General features: G+C 34.0%; 1 protein-coding gene across 3 annotated transcripts; it reads right to left on the bottom strand.

Annotated features, from left to right (window-relative positions):
* Positions 1 to 642: 642 nt before the first annotated feature.
* On the bottom strand, positions 643 to 4,636 carry LOC127795340 (uncharacterized). 3 transcript variants are annotated; one of them, XM_052326953.1, is made up of 3 exons: positions 4,092 to 4,636; positions 1,305 to 1,716; positions 643 to 1,232 (listed from the first exon to the last, which is right to left on the bottom strand). In XM_052326953.1, the coding sequence occupies exons 1-3, from the start codon at positions 4,587 to 4,589 to the stop codon at positions 883 to 885; spliced, it is 1,260 nt and encodes a 419-aa protein (XP_052182913.1). In that variant the 5' UTR covers positions 4,590 to 4,636; the 3' UTR covers positions 643 to 882. The 3 variants fall into 3 exon arrangements, with proteins under 3 accessions (XP_052182913.1, XP_052182912.1, XP_052182914.1); XM_052326954.1 differs by having other exon boundaries at positions 878 to 1,021; positions 4,092 to 4,634; XM_052326952.1 differs by having other exon boundaries at positions 643 to 1,716; positions 4,092 to 4,635.
* Between the last annotated feature and the right edge of the window lie 15,132 nt (positions 4,637 to 19,768).

Consider the following 19,768-nt stretch of genomic DNA (forward strand, 5'->3'; position numbering starts at 1 on the left):
TAGATAAAATAAATCATGGTTGGCTAATAACATACATAAACATCCCATCATTGAGAAGTTACCCCCATCCCCATGGACCCAATATTATGTCTGCCCCTTTCGTCAACAAAATTTTCATAAAATATTTTTGATAATATTTTTTCTGCCCCATCCGTCAACAAAATTTTCATAAAATATTTTTGATAATATTTTTCTTATTATTATTCACTGAATAAAATATACATAAGGTTTCTTTGACAAACATCATTTTCATTTCAAAATTTTAAAAAACTATGACATTGTCAAGCAGAAAATGAACACAAACTGATTGCAGCCACTAAACTAAAGTTGCATATTAAGAGATGTAGTTCAAACCGTTAAATCAAATCAAATTAATTAGTTTTGTTTGGTTCGTCTTTTTCTTTTTTTTGTAAAATAATTTGTTTTGAAAATTTTAAGAAACTGATTTATTATGATTGTGTTAGTGCAGTTCTTCCCATTGTTTTGGCAGCAAGCATTGACTAGGCAGACTACCTTAATATAGTCCACGTCAATTATAACTCAGTTTTCATTTTGGTTGATTTCATACCTTTTTGAGGTCAATTATAAATCAACTTTCATTTTGGTTGATTTCATGCCTTTTTGAGAGTGGACAATCATGAATGACTGACACCAAGCTAACTAGCTAGAAATGGATTCATGATAATGTCAAATCTTACGGCCAAACACCAAGTTCCTAAACAATATAGCAACATATATAACGTTTTTCGACTTCAAAGGAATTATTCAATTTACATAACAGGAACTAGAAGGCAACACATTTAACACTTACGCCATCTTCCTTTCACTAATTCAAACTCACGGATAAGGCTAATTAAAAATCAAGCTGGGTTCCCGTTCCCATTAAGCTGTAGCGCGCTGGGGTTCATTCCCATTAGATGAAGTTGGTAGGGATTGGTCCCTTGAAGGTGAGATGAATTTGAATTTCATGAACAACTTCATGATCAGTAGCCGTATTATATGCCTGCTGACCTTCAAGAACCTGATCAGCAAGGGAATGGTGTGGATTACCACAAGAACACAGATCACCCCAAACCAAGCTATCAGCAGGTAAGAAATGAGATCGCTCTTGTCCAGATGGCTGGTTATGAAGATTGAAATTATGTATGTAAATGTCATGAATGTAACTGTGAGGAACATGATCAGCACCATGATCCGCGTAAATAACTTTTTCTTGAAGGGCAATCCGGTCACTAGAAACAGAATTATGCTTAGTGATGACACAAATCCTATTGTGTTGGCATAAAGGAACAGTGTATATTCACCTGAGTCCCTATAAGAAATCACAGCTTTTCCAGCTTCATGGCCGTCCTTGCTGTCTTGCCAGACACCACCAGGAGGGGTCACCCCGGCTTGGAAAGCCACGGTTGCGATAAGCGACGCCACCACCATCAACGCATTCTGCCTCGTGGACAACCCCTCAACCTGATTGTCTTCTTTGGCTTCCAAGGCAGCAGCTTTCAAGGCAGCAGCTTTCAAGGCACCAGCTCTTTTAAACTTCTTCTTGACTTTTTTAATATCTTGTACTTCAGAAGATCTGAATTTGTCCAGAATATCCCGAGCCGTGTACCCGCATTTGTTTATCGTGTTTAAGGGGTTGTCTTTCTTTGGTATTTTCTTTGGTATTTTCTTCGCTTTCACTTGATCTTTTATTTTATCAAGCAACAACATCACGACCTACATAAAATATTATATTTTTAAAAAAATAATAAATATATTCAAATAATTAGATTAAATAGGATAATATTGACTATATTGTACTAGAGTGAAGTATAATCGGATTCATAAAGCCACAAGTTAGATGAACCAGAAATTTATCCCTTAATAATTTAATGGAGTGTGATGCTCCGAATTAATAATGAAAATAAAAACTATAAATGTGTTAATAAATTTGTGGTTGCACGGCAGATCGTAGAAGGATTCCAAAATATTCCTATGAATTTAGAATGGACTCTTGTCTTAAATATAAAATTTACTTAATATTTTTTATAAGAGTGTGGCTTAATACAAAAACAAAAGCAAGTGTGATAATTTTATAGTTAAGAATAGAGTAATATCCAATGATCCCAAGAAGTGATATGTTCTTGTTTTACAAATAGTCTCTTTGTAAGAACAAGAAGGCGGCTTTGCCAAAATAAAACTTGCCACTAACCTTGGTTTAGGATATTATATATAATTAATTAAATGAAGGTAAAGACCATAATAGAATAATAACTCAGAAACATGGGTATTTGCATTTTTCTTGATTTTTGTATTCAAGGCCTAGAGAGTTGAACGAATTTTCACCAAGGGATTCAACCATAAAAAACGCATAAATTTGGAAAATCTTCAACACCAAACCTACTTTTAGAGGGTGTTTGGCTCACCCTTTTTTAAGGGTTTATGAACTTTTTTTGCTTTTAACTCTGTAAATCTTAAAAATGGTTAATTTTTAAATTGATAAGATATTTGAATAAATATATTTTAAGTTATTAGTTAAATAATTATGTGTTTGGTTTGAAAATTTTAATAAGCTATTAGAACTTGTCAAAAAAAGTAAAATATATATATAAATAAAATTCATAAAAATACTAATTTTTAATAAAAATAAATTATAAATTAATTTATAACTGATAAAATTATTATAATTATATATTAATAAATTATATATAATTATTAAAAATACATTAATACAATATGTAGACACTGATGATGGAGGGGTGAAGGAGGCGATGAACCATGACGACAAACAATGGAATAGGCAGCGACAAAGACTAGATGTGATGACTGATGGGATGCGATTGGAGGCGATGACAACCAAGATGAGAGACAATGATGATGACAGAAAAGCTAGAAGGAGGTGATAGTTGATGGGGATGGGGATACGATCGCCATAAAAGAGATAGGAGGTGATGACAGTGATGAATGAGTTCGAGGGAGGCGACGACAAAGAGAATGGGAAGAAAAAGATGGGTAGAGATTAGAAATATAGTAGTTATTCGAGGAAAAATTTGATATTTACTTGATCAATGAAATAAGTTACTAAGACCATCTCCAATCCAACTCCAAATTTGGGATAAAAATCCCAAATTTGGGGTAAAACCCTCTCCAACCCACCCCCAAATCCTACCCCAAATTTGGGGTTATAAATAGTATTACCCCAAATTTGGGGTTGCAGTATCCCTTGACCCCAAATTTGGGGTAATATATTTATCCCTATTTTACCCCATCATTTTAACTATAAAAAAATTTAATTCCTTTTGTATCCCACCTTTATATATTTTTATATTTTTATTTACTTATTATTAGTATTAATAATATTTAAATAATATTAATAAATTATAATCAATTAATGAATAATAATTAATAAATTTTGTTGTGTTTAATATAATATTTTATTAATTGAGATAGTAAATGTAATGTTTTTCTTTTTTAATATTATTGATAATTATTTTTTTTAGTTAATTATGTAATTTTTTGGTAATAATTTAAATTGATATATATTAAGTAAGTAAATAATTTACATTATAAAAAAATATTTAGAATCAAAAAATAAAGAAAAAAAAGAATAAACTATTTCTTTACCCCAAATTTGGGGTAAAGGGTTGGAGAGGAATTAGGTCTTACCCCAAATTTGGGGTAAATTTTACCCCAAATTTGGAGTGAAGGGTTGGAGATGCTCTAAAAGAACTTATTTGAAAAAATTAGGACTAACTTATTGAAAAAACTATTAAAACAGTTTATATGCTCAGTAAGGTTTAATCTCTTTAAAATTTTACTAATCAAAAAAAGCTTATAAGTGGTCAAGTAAATGCTGAAAAACTGAAAAAGTGATTTAAACTGAAGATTAATTAATTCAATCATTCAAAAACAAACATATATAAAACTGATTCACTTCTTTGCTCTAGCTAAAAAAAAAAAAGAAAAAAAACAAAGATAAAGAAAAGCTGATTCAACAATTTTGAGACCCTTCATACCCACCCAACTAGGAGACAAAAAAAAAAAAAGAAATTCATCAAACTAATTAACTCAAATGACGACCAAATTTAACAGTGAAAAGGCCTCAGAAATACCTCAAATTTCTTGTTCTTGACAGCCAGATGAAGCATGGTGTTGCCTTCGCCATCTATAGCGTTGAGCAACTCATGAATCAAATGGGGATTGTTATAAAAGAACACACGCAATACGGAGACGTGCCCCTCCATGGCCGCCAGGTGCAGAGGATTTCTGCCGTCGCCGTCCAGAGTCAAGCACATGTTGGCGTTAGCTTTCACCAAAACTTCCACAATCTCGTGGTATCCGTTAGCCGCCGCCAGGTGGAGAGCCGACCACCGCCGCTTGTCCAGCACTCGGGCGAGTGCCTCGTTGTTATTCAACAGCTCCCGGACAAATTCCAGGTGCCCCCCGGACGCGGCCACGTGGAGAGGAGTGTGGACGGTACAACCCACCATTACTCGTTGAAGAATCAGCGGATCTTTGCCAAGTATATCCTTCAGTGAGTCCGTTTTCCCTTGAATGGCTGCCTCGTGGAGTCCCTGCTCCATCTTCTTCTCTCCCTGTCTCTCTCCCATTATTTCTCTCCCTCTCTAAGACGTGACTTGATTTTTCTGATAGTAATGGGCACACGCGTGTATAAATATAGAAAGATAGAGGAAATGAGGAAGAAAGGTGGGCCTAGATGACAATTATTTGAGTGGCTGACTAGAGTCATCATAATATTCGGTGGGCTTAGATCACAATTATTCGAGTGGTTTTTTATTAATATAAATAAATAATAAAAATTATTATAAAATTTAATATTTCTGATTTTTTGAAATATAAAACTATTAATTAAATTATTTTTTTGTGATGTGATTGAACTTAAATAAAATTTTATTAATTTTAATTTTAAAAAAATTCTTTTTACTAAATTTACAGTAATAAAAATGGTTAATAATATTTTATAAATTATCCATATATTTGAAAAATAATTTTTTTTTTTATAAAATTTAATATCACAAGTGATGTTTTTATTTCTATAATTATAATTTCTTTTAAAATTTTTAATTCTGAAAATAAAGGGAAACCATTAATATTAGATATTATGTCATATTTTATTTTATTTTTTTCAAGATTTAAAATTTTTTCTTCAAATTATAAAAATATTTTAACTAAATTGGGTGTTACAAGGATAATAGGTTCAATTCTATGAATAAATCAGATTTATTTATACCAGAAGTCAAATTAGACCAGTTATTTTACGGATAAAATATATAAATTAGAATTTATTGAAAGCTAAATATCTTATCTCTCCAATGAGAGAAAATAGATTATAACAAATGTAACATAATATTAGTTTATCTAATTATACCTGCATATTTATTTAATATTTATATTTTTCACACCACCAATGATTATGACTATCTATTCTCATTTTAAAAATTTATATTGTTCTTATTGTACCATAAGAATCGGGACGGAGAAAAATGAGAATTTTTAAAAGCAAAAATAATGTTAACGCTCGCAGTAGTGTGCTCTAAGACACACGAAAGGAAAGCCTTGTGGTGTGCAGAATTGTGGCTGAAGCCTTGCGACAAACTTGCAGCAGAAGGCCTCGTGGCAAGCTTCCAACAAAAGGCCTTGCGTCAAAGGACTTTACAGCAATAGGTGTTCGCAGTAATGAGCGACTCGCGACAACGAGCCTCGCTGCGAGGGCCTTGTGACAAAAGGTGCTCATGGCAATGAGCGACTCGCAGTAAAGGTGGGCTCACTGCAACGAGCCTTACGGCAAATGTTTTGCGGCCAAGGGAGACTCATGACAAGGGTTGTGCAGCCTCACGACAAAGAGGCTTGCGGCAAGGGCTAAAGCGTCACATGGTTGGTCGTGACAAGGGGGCTTGCGATTACAAGCTCATGTTGACACGGCCTTGCGGCCAAGGATCTCGCAGCATGGCGGTACTAGCGATAAGGGACTTGTCTCGACCAATTCTCCTTGCGGCGCCATGGACCTTGCGATAAGAGTCTCCTCCCAGCAAGACCAAGAATCCCACTCAACAAGTGACATGTGTCAACACCAAACATCCTTGAGAATCATGCCTCATAAAATACCCAGTTACAATATAACGCCCCGCTTTTCCCGAGCGTTAAATAGCTTAGGAATTTCAAGATTTTTTTTCCAACATAAACTCAAATAAATATTTCCCGACAATCCCGTTCTACCTTTTTAGCATACCAAAATAAGAATCAATAAGTTGAGACAGGTAATCATCATAAATGCAGAAGCAATAATCAAAACCTGATATGATACATAACTGAATTCACTTAATCATAACATAAGAATCTGTACCATCATATCATCAAATACTTAAATACATGGAGACTTATCATCAAGAGATAACAACTGAGCACCTTAGATACAATCTGACGATTCCTCATAAAAAATTAAATTGTAACAATTACACATGATCTTCAATATAGTATAATCTTCTAAACATAACTAAAAACATATCCTAAATCCTTACGGAGGTGCATATACTAGAATAACTCGTCGAACCCATCGGCCACGTCATCGTGTATCGTAACATCTCAATCATTCCCTTGTCATAACTATAATTCCTAACTAGAACGTTTGAATGTTCTAGGTTATAACCCAATTAAAAAATGAATCTTCTAGTAAGGGTTTAGAAACATGATATATGAATGCATGATACAATAATATGAATGATTACATGCCCTAGTGTAACTTCCCTGGCCCATCAGCCTGGCACAGAACCCTAGGCAGAATCTCGTCCCTCTTTCAAAATAATCCTAACGTTGTTCCATCATTTGTCATTGGAAAATTACGGCTACACTATCCGGGTGACATCCCAATCCCATGCACGAGTATCAATATGCCAATAATATCGTGCCATGCAAAAATTATAATCCATCGATACAACAATACATGTATAAATATGATAAGATGCTCATATAATACATATAACTTAGCCACTTTTATGACTATCATGCTCAACATAGGCAAAATACAACATATATAAACTTTTGAGAAAAAATCACTTACCTTTAGCACGAAATTCGGAATACCTCGAAAAACTCGTATCACCTTGATTTGCGTGGCTAACCTCGATTTTCATGCCAAACCTCAAAAGTTGTACAAATCACTATTCCTCAAGCACAACAATTCTATAAATCATATTTATTTCAAAAAATATCTCAATATTTTAATATTTTCCTTCATTTTCTTCCATTTTTCCTTCTAAAAATGCAAATAAATACCTTTGAGACTATTTTTTCCAATCTTTTTTCACAACAATTCATTAAATTCTAAGAACTTCAAAGAAAAATTCCAGAACTTACCTTCAAGCTTCGTTTGCACACAAAATGAGGTCGGTCATTGCAGAAATCGAGATATCAGGAAGACTAACATCAAAACTTTTTGCACAAACCCCCATAACTTATTTTTCTAGATTTTTTCAAGATTTTTCCTGATTTTTCCCACATTCCACGTGCTTGCACACACTAGGGCGAGTGGCCGTGCGTGAAGACCAGCGCATGTGTGCCATGCACCGGTCATATTCTCTGGTGCTGGTACACTAGCGACGGGTGATTTCAATGCTATCTTTTTCCTCTTGATGACTCGGTCCAGATGGCACATCTTAGGCCTCGAAAGAAGCACCGGAAAGTGTCCAACCGGAAGCTTGAAGTCTTAGCCAAGGCGGTCCACCTCCTTCTCCAGTGACCTTCAAAAACTCCATCAAACCAGCACAAAAATGCCTCTAATTCTGCAGATCTGATCCTCACCTCATGGGCAACAAAATTCGTATGGTTTTGTATGCCAATTCGTTTAAAAACAACCTCAATTTGAAGCAAAAAACCTGCCCTCATTCAGCCTTCTAATGTTTTACACTTGTGATTAGTTTTTATGATGAAAAATATCATTTGGTTTTGATCCCCAAGTATCGAGTTAAGTTTATGGTTTTCAACAAAAATCAATTGTAGGTACCTATGTAAAATGAAAACCGAATGATCTATAATTTTTTCTAAGTTTGGAAGATTAGTACATTATAAGGAGATATATACGAAAATATTTTCATTTTGAAAAACTATTTCTTGGTATTTCAATAGCTAACATTCATCGGTGTTAAAATGATTTTTAACGAATTTTTCAAGAAATAGAAAGTGTATATCTTGGAGGTGGTAAAATCGCAAAATCCTAACTTTGTACTAAAAACCAAATTCTACTTTTTTATTGTTTTGGTTTTTAATTTTTTAGATATTTTTATTGAATCCAAATGGGAGGTACTTTCTTATTTACATTTATGTATTAAAGTAAATGGAAGGTAAAATATAAATAAAACAAAATGAGGGCATTTACTTAAACTAAAGAAATGTAAATATATTGTGGATTGTATTATCAAAGCAAAGTTAATAGCATCAGTGAATTTTTATCTTGGCACACTCTCATCAGTTTGTTTCAAGATGTCGACAGTTTTATAAAACAGTCGATAGTTTAATAGAAACTGTCGACAGTTTCAAACATTGCTCTCTGTATCTAAATGTTGACAGCTTATGCATTAAAAATGTCGACAGTTCTTCATCAAATGTCGACAGTTTATATCCCAGACAGCTTTCAAAGGTTAGATTCTCCACTGTTCAAGTCTCCAACGGCTATATTTTTGAATGGGCTCGAGATGCTCTATAAATAGAGATCGAATGGGTGATTCAAAAAAATCAAGAGATTACATTTCAAGCTTCCAAGTGCTTACTTTATTGTGTGCTTCATTGGTGATTTTATTTCTCTCCAAAAAGGCTTTGTGCTTATCTTTGTAAATTTATCTTCAAGCCTTGGTGTATTATTGAGAGAATTTGTAACTAAGAGTGATAACTCTTAGATCCTCTCTTATCTTGTACTACTTTGTAAAATTCTTAGCTTGTTGTGCTAAAGGACTTGCTTATTGAAGCAAGGGATTAAAATACCTAACTTAGTGCTAGAGGGCTTGATTGGTTAAGCAAGAGGTTGTATCTTCCTACCTTGTTGCTAGAGGGCCTATCCGGAGAGATAGGAGGTTTTTAGTGGATCGGTTGAAAAATCCTAGTGAAGAGCTAAGGTAGTGGATTAGGCTTGGTTTAAGTCGAACCACTATATATCGTTGTGCCTCTTATTTGCTTGTGCTATTTGTTTTATTTATTGTTCCAAGTATTTCATTATTCCTCACTTACACTAAAATCTCATTTTTCATCAAAAGAATTTTCAAATTTCAATCAAATTTTTAACACAACCCAATTCACCCCCTATTGGTGTTGGTGTCATTGCTATTCAAACCTAACACCTTCATGGAAGCCTTATTTATTGACAAATTCGAACCCCTAAACAATGGATCTTGAGAAACCCAAGGCCTCTGATGTCTCCTCTTGCCCTTAATGAGTCCAAATCCCATCGAAAGCAACCCAAAACTTGATTCTTAGTTGCCAAACTTTCGGCCACTTTCAGCCCTGAAGTTACCCTGATTTCGACGTGATTTTAGCCATTTGGTTACCAAGAAGCTTGTCTTGGCCTTGCCCCAAGGCCCCCCAGCCACTTCCTCGGGTCTCCCATAGCCGATTTTGGCGATTGATGGGTTGGTCGGCCATGGCTGTTTGAAGGTTTTCTTGAATTTGCACTTTGGCCCCTCAAACTTTGGCTTTCTCACTTTAGCCCATTTTCACAATGCCCCTCAACTTTGCATAATTTCATTTAAGACCCTCAAGTCCTAAAACATCCATTTCATTCTTGAAGATTTTGAAAAATATCATTTCGACCTCTTTCTGGCAATTTCGAAAAATTGCACTTATGCGTGAATCTTCGTTTTGGCCGTAAACCCTTTCATTTTTTCCTGAAACCACTAAAGAGTTGTTTTACATATCGAATATGAACCCCCTCAAGGTTTTGTTGACTTCCCAGAAACCCCTACAATAATTCAGTTTTGCAGCTTAAATCGCAATTGCATTTTAGCTGTACCGAAAATCGTTCCTGATTCAGTTTTTTTCGATGCCATAAATCATGCTTCAAAATACTCATCACTGGCATATCATTTTCCTTTGGCACCTCGACTCCAAGGCACTCCATACAATCGATTCTATCATTCATAGCGATAAGAAATTACCTTTATACCCTCAATTTATCTATAATTTCACTTTTACCCCAAGAAAATTTACTCTTGAGCCCTTTTAAAAATTCTCAAGTATTAAATTCACTCCTCCTTAAAAAAATTTCGTCCTCAAAATTTTCATCTAACCGATCAGAAAACTAAAATAATACACAGCTTATTACCCGAACATCTTAATCACATACCTATTCAATCCTTAACAAACACCCTGAGTTTGTACTCGTTACACATCCCATGCTTATGAGCATGACGCGTTTATTCACAAAAATTACTATTGTGGTCCTTTACAAGCAACCATACATTCCCTAACATTTTGGGCATGCACATCCTACCCCTGACACTTGAGAATGACAACTCACATCTCCGCAACCAGAACCCTTAGGCTGGCCATGATCATTAGTCCTTAAACAAATTCATTTGTTGACCACACATGCCTTTCGTATCTTTTTCACCAGATCCAGCTAAATCGCCAGGGTAGCGATAAAAACAGACGATCCCTTCAGCACTACACTCATAGTCAACAGACTAAAAGTCTCCAACAACTGCCACTCACAACTATCCACCCAGTCACAGTAGAAATACTCCTACTCAAAGTATCGAGCACCTTTCTACCATACCTCGGGTTATACGAGGTAATGCAGTCGTAGCCCTCAAGGAACTCTATCCATCATCGCTGCCTCATGTTCAGTTCCTTCTGCGAGAACACATACCTTAGGCTCTTCGTGGTTTGTGAGCACATCAAATGTCTCACTATACTGATAATGCCCCCATAACCTTTAGAGCACGTATCCCAGTTGCCAGCTCCAAGTCATGCATTGGGTAGTCCTCTTTGTGCCTTGGTGTAATCCACACGTAATCATTAGTTCATGTTACACTAACACGCAACCCAATCTTTTGAGCTATCACAAGCTCTCACTGCATCTGGCAGATCATTCTCATTAGATTCATCTCATAAGCCTATTATGGACATAACTATTCCGGAGTGTCCCCTCACGACCTTCTGACAAGAGTTTGCCAAACATCTTATTTCGAAACATCCTAGCATCCTATTTCGAAACCTGATTCCCAGAATTTTATTTCGAACTCTATGTTGCTCTATGTTTCAAAACATAAGGTCGGGACTATAAATACCCAAAAAGCCCCGAACTCAACTTTCGCATATCTGGATAATTTTTTTCTTCTTGCCAAAATCTCCGGAATAATAAAACACTTTTTTTCCAAAAAAAATATCTATTCTTTTCTTTTCTTTTCTTTTCTTTTCTTTTTTTTTTCTTTTTTTTTCCTTTCTTCTTCTTCTTCTTCTTCTTTCTTCTTCTTCTTCCTTCTTTCCTTCTTCCTCTGCAATGCATAGACCCTGCAAACGAATAGCCACCGGTTGTCGTTGCCTTCCAGCGTCGCCACCACCTCCGACGGCCGCCACTGCCCACTCTACAATCGCTTCCAGTGGCTGCTCTGCCATCAGTCAGGAGCCACCACGTGGCTTCCCCGCGTCCCAGCCGCCGATCACTTCTCTTCCCAACCATCATCATCGGCCCAAACGGCCTTCGCGTCAGTCAAATCCGGCCACGCTGCCTCTTGCGCCTTCTCCTTCGGGTAGCCACCGACCATCACCTAGCTTCCCTTGGCCGCCACAGTGACCATTGCCCCCTCTATTAGCCATCAACATAATTGCCCGCTGCTTTCAAATCTGAAGTTAAATTTGGGTCAACCCAACCTGACCCAACCCGACCCGTTTTAGGTTCAACCCATACCTGATTTGACCTATCCAAATAAATCTAACCCATATCTGATTCAACCCATCCATTTAGATCTGACCCGATCCAATTGTGCCAAGAATCCTATTTCGATGAGGTGCCTGCAAAGTTTTGAGGAGACAGTGTACCACATTGTGCATCTTTACTCCTTATTTTTGTCATTAGGAATGATCTACTTATTTTGCTTCCATTTACCGTATTTTTGGTGCCAAAAATGCCTCCATCCTCCTCGCCCATCTTTCGGTAAGTGACCGGCTTGGAGCTGCTATGACACTCTTATTTGAAGCTCAAGCCCAGCTTCAGGATCCTGTCTATGGATGTATATCTCATATTCTTACACTTCAACATGTTAGTGTTCTGCAAGGTTATTGAGCTCTATTGCAAGATTTACAATTTGCACACTATTTTGCACATCATTCACCTGTTCCACAACCTGATTCAAACCCAAATTGGAGCTTTGATCTCCCCATCATCCCAGAAAATGCCTCACTCCCTAGTTTCCCCGAGGCTACTTCTCTACCTCACCCTAATAACACTAGCAGTAGCCAGATGCCACTCTCAGATGACATTGATGAGCTAGGACCTTTCGTGTTTGGCAATTATTGTCGTAACTGAACATCAGCAGTCATTATCAGTTCTATGGTTTGACTTTTTCTTTTGAGTAATTGTATAACTTGATCTCCTATAACTGTATTGAACATATGAAATGAATATTATATTTTTTGGTACTTTAACATTTCATTCTCTTATCTTACCCTCGATTTTATATTGATCATAAAATATCTCAATCTCTTACAGCTGTTTAATAATTCATCAAATAGAGGTAAAAATATCTCAAGCTTTCGCCTACCAAGCTTAAAGGTACCCCGCAAACATAGTTCACCGTGCAAAGTAATTATCATGCACGCATATTAACTTGTAAATATATATAAATTCGTGCATGATCACATATTTCTAAATATTCCACACACATGACCATATATGACCAAATGATATATATACCACCACACCTATACTTGTGCATTAATAATACACATGTAACCTCAACGATGGTCAACCATAATATTAAATCAACAAATGCATATAATGTTGACTGATACTTATACAAGATGTAACCACACTTATTTTAAATGTGTTGATCCAATATGAGAAATACATCATTCCATTGGGAATATAGGGTGAATCAAATTCTATTTAAGATTTTAAATCAGATAATCAAGGATTTAAGGAAGAATAAAAATTAAAAAATAATAATTAATTTTTAAAAATAAAAAAATTTAAAAACTTGCATATGAAAGAATAACGATATAAGAACTTACATTCGGAAGAAAAAATAAATATAAAACTTACTTAAAAAAAAATAAGGACGAAAGAGAATGTCTTAAATATTTTTTTAAATTATTATATGAAGGGAGGGGTTAAAGAATTTAAAATTCTGAAGATAAAGAAGAGGGAGGGCTACGCACAGGGGTTGTCAGCTTTTTTTTTTTAAATATAATATATATATATACCCCCACAAACGCACACATCACCCGTGACTCCCTTTGTCTTCTTTTTTTTTAAATTATATATATATTTGTATATATATGCACATGACAATTTCCTCCACATTTTACTGTTTAACTTTTTCTTTTTTTAAAATATATAATAATAATAATTTATCATAATATTATATTATATATTATATATAAATGAGGACAGATCCCACCTTTGCTTTTTCCTTATCCTAAAATAATGTTAAAGTAAGTATGAATAATAAGATTTAGTAGGTATAATCTAAAATGAACATAAAGTAATAGAAATTAAAGTATTATAAAATAACTTAACACATTATGTGCACCCATATTATACTTTATCCAATCACATAAGTTTATGCATATGCACAAATACACATACGATTATTGGGCTTGCATAAGATATTTCGACATCCAAGACCTTAAAATACAAGTAAAAATACATATCTATAAATAAATCATTAAATTGCATTGAAATCATTTTTTACATCAGGCTTACACCTACCGAACTTATGACATAAAACCATCAATTGTGAGCTGAAACTCCCTCGCGTCAGGCTTTTGCCAATCGAGCTTATGGGTACCCTGCGAACATAGTTTACCATGCAAAATAATTATCATGCACACATATCAATTAGTAAATATATATAAATTCGTGCATAATAACATATTCATAAATATTCCATGCACATGACCATATATGACTAAATGATATATATACCACCACGCCTATACTCGTGCATTAACAATACACATGTAACCTCAATGATGATCAACTATAATATTAAATTAATAAATACATGTAATGTTGACTGATACTTATACGAGATGTAACCACACTTATTTTAAATGCGCTGGCCCAATATGAGAAAGGCATCATTCCATTAAGAATATAAGGTGAATCAAATTTTATTTAAGATTTTGGGTGAGATCATTCAAGAAAAAATAAAAAATAAAAAATAATAATAAATTTTTTAAAATAAAAAGAAGTTTGAAAACTTGCATATGAAAGAACAATGATATAAGAACTTTCATTTGAAAGAAAAAATAAATATAAAACTTACTTGAAAAAAAAAATAAAGAGAATAGAAAATATGTCTTAAATATTTTTTTTAATTATTATTTGAATGGAGGAGTTAAAATGTTAGAAGTGAATTTAAAATTTGAAGATAAAGAAGAGGGAGGGCTACGCACAGGGAGGAGGGGTTGCCAGCTTTTTTTTTTTTAAATATATATTATATAATAAATATATATATATCCCACACACGCACACGTCACCCGTGACTCCCTTTGTCTTCTCTTTTTTTTTTTAAATTATATATATTAAATTATTATAATAATATAACATATTATATATATTTAATATAATATTATATATTTATATATATATCCACACGACAATTTCTTCCGTCTTTTTACTGTTCAACTTTTTCCTTTTTAAATTAATATAATAATAATTTATTATAATATTATATTATATTATATATTATATATAAATGAGGACAGATTCACGTGAAGCTGCTCCTCCCCAATCCATTTTTTTCTTTTATTATTATTAGTATTATTATTTACACTTTAATCTTAAATTTTTATAAAACTATAAAATATGTCTAAAAATCAATTTTCATGAAATTTTACACAATAATAATTAATCATAATCATGTATATTTCATTTTAAAATATTAAATATAATGGTTCAAATTGTTTAATCAATAAAAATGTAGAACATATGTAAAAATATCAACATAATGACCTAAACCTCATAAACAGGTCATTACATTACGCCTACATAGGAATATGAATGCCATGCAGGTGCTTGCTAAACACACACCACACTAGCATGCTCATGCGCTTGTATATTCAAAACGTGAACTCCCAAATGTCAACAACTCATAGACATGCAATAATAAAATAAAACAGTAAGCATACAAACACCACATCCATTACTATCTATGAACCTATTCCTGCATACTTAGCCATCATTTCACAAAAAAATATACGGTGATCCAAACCTTATAAAATTAAACAAGTATCCAAAGATAAGGATTCTTAAGCATAAATTACAAATTGATTAGGAACCAATTGATCGAAGAGAGTATAAGAACTCGTATGGAAAGAAGGGAAACTTGTATAAAAAAATAGAGAACTATTCAAATGGAAATAAGGTTATAGGAACTTGTCTTATATTTTAGTTTTTAAACCTCTCAGTGTACTAGGGTTGTCAACAACGTAGCTCTAGCATCTTTTTAATAAAATTAAGCTTAACTGCGTTGTTCAGATTTCTCACTTAAGCTTGTTGGCTTCTTTTTCGTTCTCTAATTCTTTTCTAACCTTCTCCTATTTATAAGCTCGGGCAAAGAAGGTGAGTGGCAAAAATGCCATGTGGAAACATGTCACAACAGCAGCAAGGCCCACACAAGCCTTACGTGGTGTGGCCAATGTGAGGGCATCGTGCCCATGTGGCACCTGAAATGACGTCGTTTTGGCGCTGCATTAGCTGGAAAAAATTCACATTTAATTTTTCTTCTTGCGTGCACTTGCTTACATTCAAACTCACGACCAACTCCCTCTCGCGTGCACCTGCGTCTAACCGACCTACATGTTATTTCACCAATATATGCGCATATTTTATATTTAAGGGAATCTCACTCTTATTTTTCAAAATTCCACTTAAAAGTCTAAAATTTTCATATATTTGCTATTACTCCCTTAATCAAAACTACATCTTTTACCTAATATCTCAAACCCAGAAATTGACACTAAATTGTGGATAAACAGGTCATTACAACTTTAGCCAATTGTAGCCCTCGAGTAGCAGAAGGAATGAGAGAAAACCCAGAGGAAGCAAATAGCAAAGGTGGCCGAATGAACTTCTTAACCGATGCACACTTTACCTTTTTAACTCTGCTCATTCCGTCAATTATGCCATCTTCCTTTCACTAATTCAAACTCAAGGATAAAGCTAATTAAAGATCAAACCGGGTTCCGTTCCCATTAGCTGAAGCAGGTTAGGCTTCATTCCCATTAGATGAAGTTGGTAGGGGTTGGTCACCTGAAGGTGAGTTCGATTTCTTAAACTTCTCCTTCAACCACCTATTCAGCAAGTGAATGGTGTGGGCTACCAGAAGAACAACCATCACCCCGCACTATTAATTGACACCAAGGTTGATGTGCAACTCATAAAATTTTTATCATTGTTGATAAATTATCTATAATTATTAAAAAATATATTAATTATTTTATGTTTAAATGTAGGTTTCATTTACAAGAATATTTATTATATTAAAACAATAGATATTAAAATATATAAATATATATGTTATATATATAAATATATACAGAGAATGGCGACGACAGAAAACACTAGAAGAAGCGGTGATAGAGGCAACAAAAGAGGAGACGGAGGCGACGGGCTAAGGTGATGGTGATGGAGGCCACCAAAGAGAAGATAAGGGGTGACGGTGATGGGTTGGGAAGACGGTAATGGAAGCCAGAGGTAGTGATGGAGACGACGACAACGATGGCGATGACGACGGGGATGGGCTAGAGTTGAGGATGGGCTAAACACTATATAAGGGTTGAAAATATTAGAGTTATTGGAAGGCAAAATGGTAAATATTTGGTCAACAAAATAATTTAGTAGCAACGTTCTTAGAACAGTGAGGGGAAACTTTCTAATTTTCTAAAACGCTGTTAAAATAATGTTTAACCTCAATAATATTTAAATTTTTTAATTTTTAATAAATATATAATTAAATAATTTATACAATATTTAAATTAAAAATACAACTTATAAGTGATCAAACCGCTAAGCCAAACACCCCTACAAGGATAAGCAAATATGTTGAAAAAATGGAGTTCGACTAAACATTTCAATCATTCAAAATCAGCTAGCCAAGATAAAAGTAGCAAAAGTGAGTGAAAATAAAAGAATGATTCATCACTTTAGACATATATAGCTTAATATATATCCACCCACCAAGGAGATAAAAAAAGCTCATCAAACTAATAATCAACATAGAAAGAGGGAAAATTAGATAAATGGTCAATTAACTTTATACTAAAACATAAAAAGTCATTGAAATTTAATTTGTAGTTGAAAGGTCATTAAATTTTAATTTAATATACAATTTCATAACTACCATCAATTACTATTAAAAAAATTAATAAAATATTAATATTTTTATATTTTAATGCAAAGTAGTTTAATAATCTTTTATAATTTAGTAAAAAGTTTAGTGATATTTTTTTTTTTTTATATAAAGTTTAGCGACTATTTATGCTTTTAATCGTTTATATTGTTTGTCACATCAAAATCACATTAGTCTCTTTTACGATTATTAACGGTAATTACATTATTATATATTAAATTAAAGTTTTATAATCTTTTAATTACAAAGTAAAATTTAGTAACTTTTTTATACCTTAATATGAAATTCAGTAACCGTATATATAATTTAGCCTAAAAATAGAGAAGGAATGAAACAATACAGAAAAAAGGGAATTAGCAGAGATATACCTCAAATTTCTTGTTTTTAATGGCCAGATGAAGGATGGTGTTACTGTCGGTGTCTTTAACTTTGAGCAGCTCATAAATTCAGTGGGAATTTGCTCTAAAGAACTCGTCACACACATTATCATAACCCTTTATTTCCTCACAACATCAAGTCTTCCTATTGCAAGGAAAATAGGAAGAATTAGTGTGAAAAATAGCTTACAAATTGGATCTTCCATTTATCTTATTCCTAAGTTTCTTTATTACAAATTATTTTTGTTACGTTTTACATGGGAGGAACAAGAGCTTTAGCAAAGTCAATTTTGGTCCTTTTTTGTCTCATTTTCTTCAATTTGATGAGATACCATCCAATGGGCCCATCCCATTTGTTAGATAGAGACATAAGATCTGTAACGCTCCGCTTTTTCAGGCCCATTATAATTTGGGACAATTTTAGAATAATAATTTTTTTTTTCTTTCAAACATTAAAGCTAAACCACATCATACCTCGAATCGGTCCCAGAACTTCCAATTATTTTTTCTCGAAAGAGAATCACTATACACATCAAATACGGAAGTAATGATCGAAACCTGATATCTTAACATTAATCATAAATAAATTCTTACATCTTCGACATTTCTCAAAACGTTCAGAATCTAAAATACATGGGCTACATAACCTATATTTCATTCTTCATGCATCCTGCTAAGTGCCATTTCATGCCTCATTTATCCTTGAATCTGCTACAATCTCTACCTGGAACGTTTGAATATTGTAGGGGCAAAGCCCAAGTTAGATGATGAATCATCTAAGTAAGGGTACATAAAATATATTTCGTGCATGAATGCAATGTATTTCATTGTAGATGTCAACTGCACCCTTCATGCTACCTACCATTTTTGCGGCCCCCTCTTTCGAAGCCGAGGTGTATGGGTGCACCCTTAATAAAGCAACGGTGCCAGTTCGTACTCCCTATACCTTCAAATGCGAGTGATCAATGATATCAACATGTATTTATGCATTTCATAGTCATGTCATGTATGCGGTCTACGTGATGGATTCATATCAAGGCATGTCAATATGAAGAAAACATTTTTGAGGAACATAAACCACTTACTAACCCAGTATTTTCCATAAAACTAACTTTAATTGGGGAGCATCACTTACCTTTTCAAGCTTATTAAGCTATCTCGATATTCGCGCCTATCTCAAAGTGCATGCATCGCCTCGATTTGTGTGCCAACCTCAAAATTTGCACCAGTCACTTCAACTTAAGCCTCAAAGTATCATAATCACCATAATTATTTAAATAAACATTAAAACCTATTTTTCCATAATTTCTAGCATTTTCTTTAATTTTCTTTCTATTTCTTCCTAATTTTTCTCAATAAATCCAAACTAAATATTTCTAAACTATTTTCTCAAATATTTCTCTATGACAATTCATAAAATAATTTTCTTGAATTTCTGAAATTTTTAAGAAATTTTACTTACCTTGACTTAGTCTTTCCAATTTCCTCGATATGTGTGCCATATCCTCGAAACACGTGCTCGGACGATTTTTCCTGTCAAAATCTCCGGAATAATAATAAATCACCAAATCCTATTTTTCTATAATTTTCTAGGATTTTTTCCTATTTTTTTTCTTCTTTTCTTTTCTTTTCTTTTTCTTTTCTTTTTTTCTTTTTCTTTTTTTCTTCTCCTCCTCTTCTTCTTCTCTCCTCTGCTTCCCGCGCAAACACCTGCAACACTCAGCTTTAGCTCGCCACTGCCAGCCCCACTGCCGCCGTCCGCGCCATGCCCTCCGCCACTAGCCGCCGCCGTCGCAGCCTCCTCAGCGCGCTACAGCGCCCTCGCGCCGC

Source organism: Diospyros lotus, chromosome 2 (assembly GCF_014633365.1).
Source record: "Diospyros lotus cultivar Yz01 chromosome 2, ASM1463336v1, whole genome shotgun sequence".
Lineage (NCBI taxonomy): Eukaryota > Viridiplantae > Streptophyta > Magnoliopsida > Ericales > Ebenaceae > Diospyros > Diospyros lotus.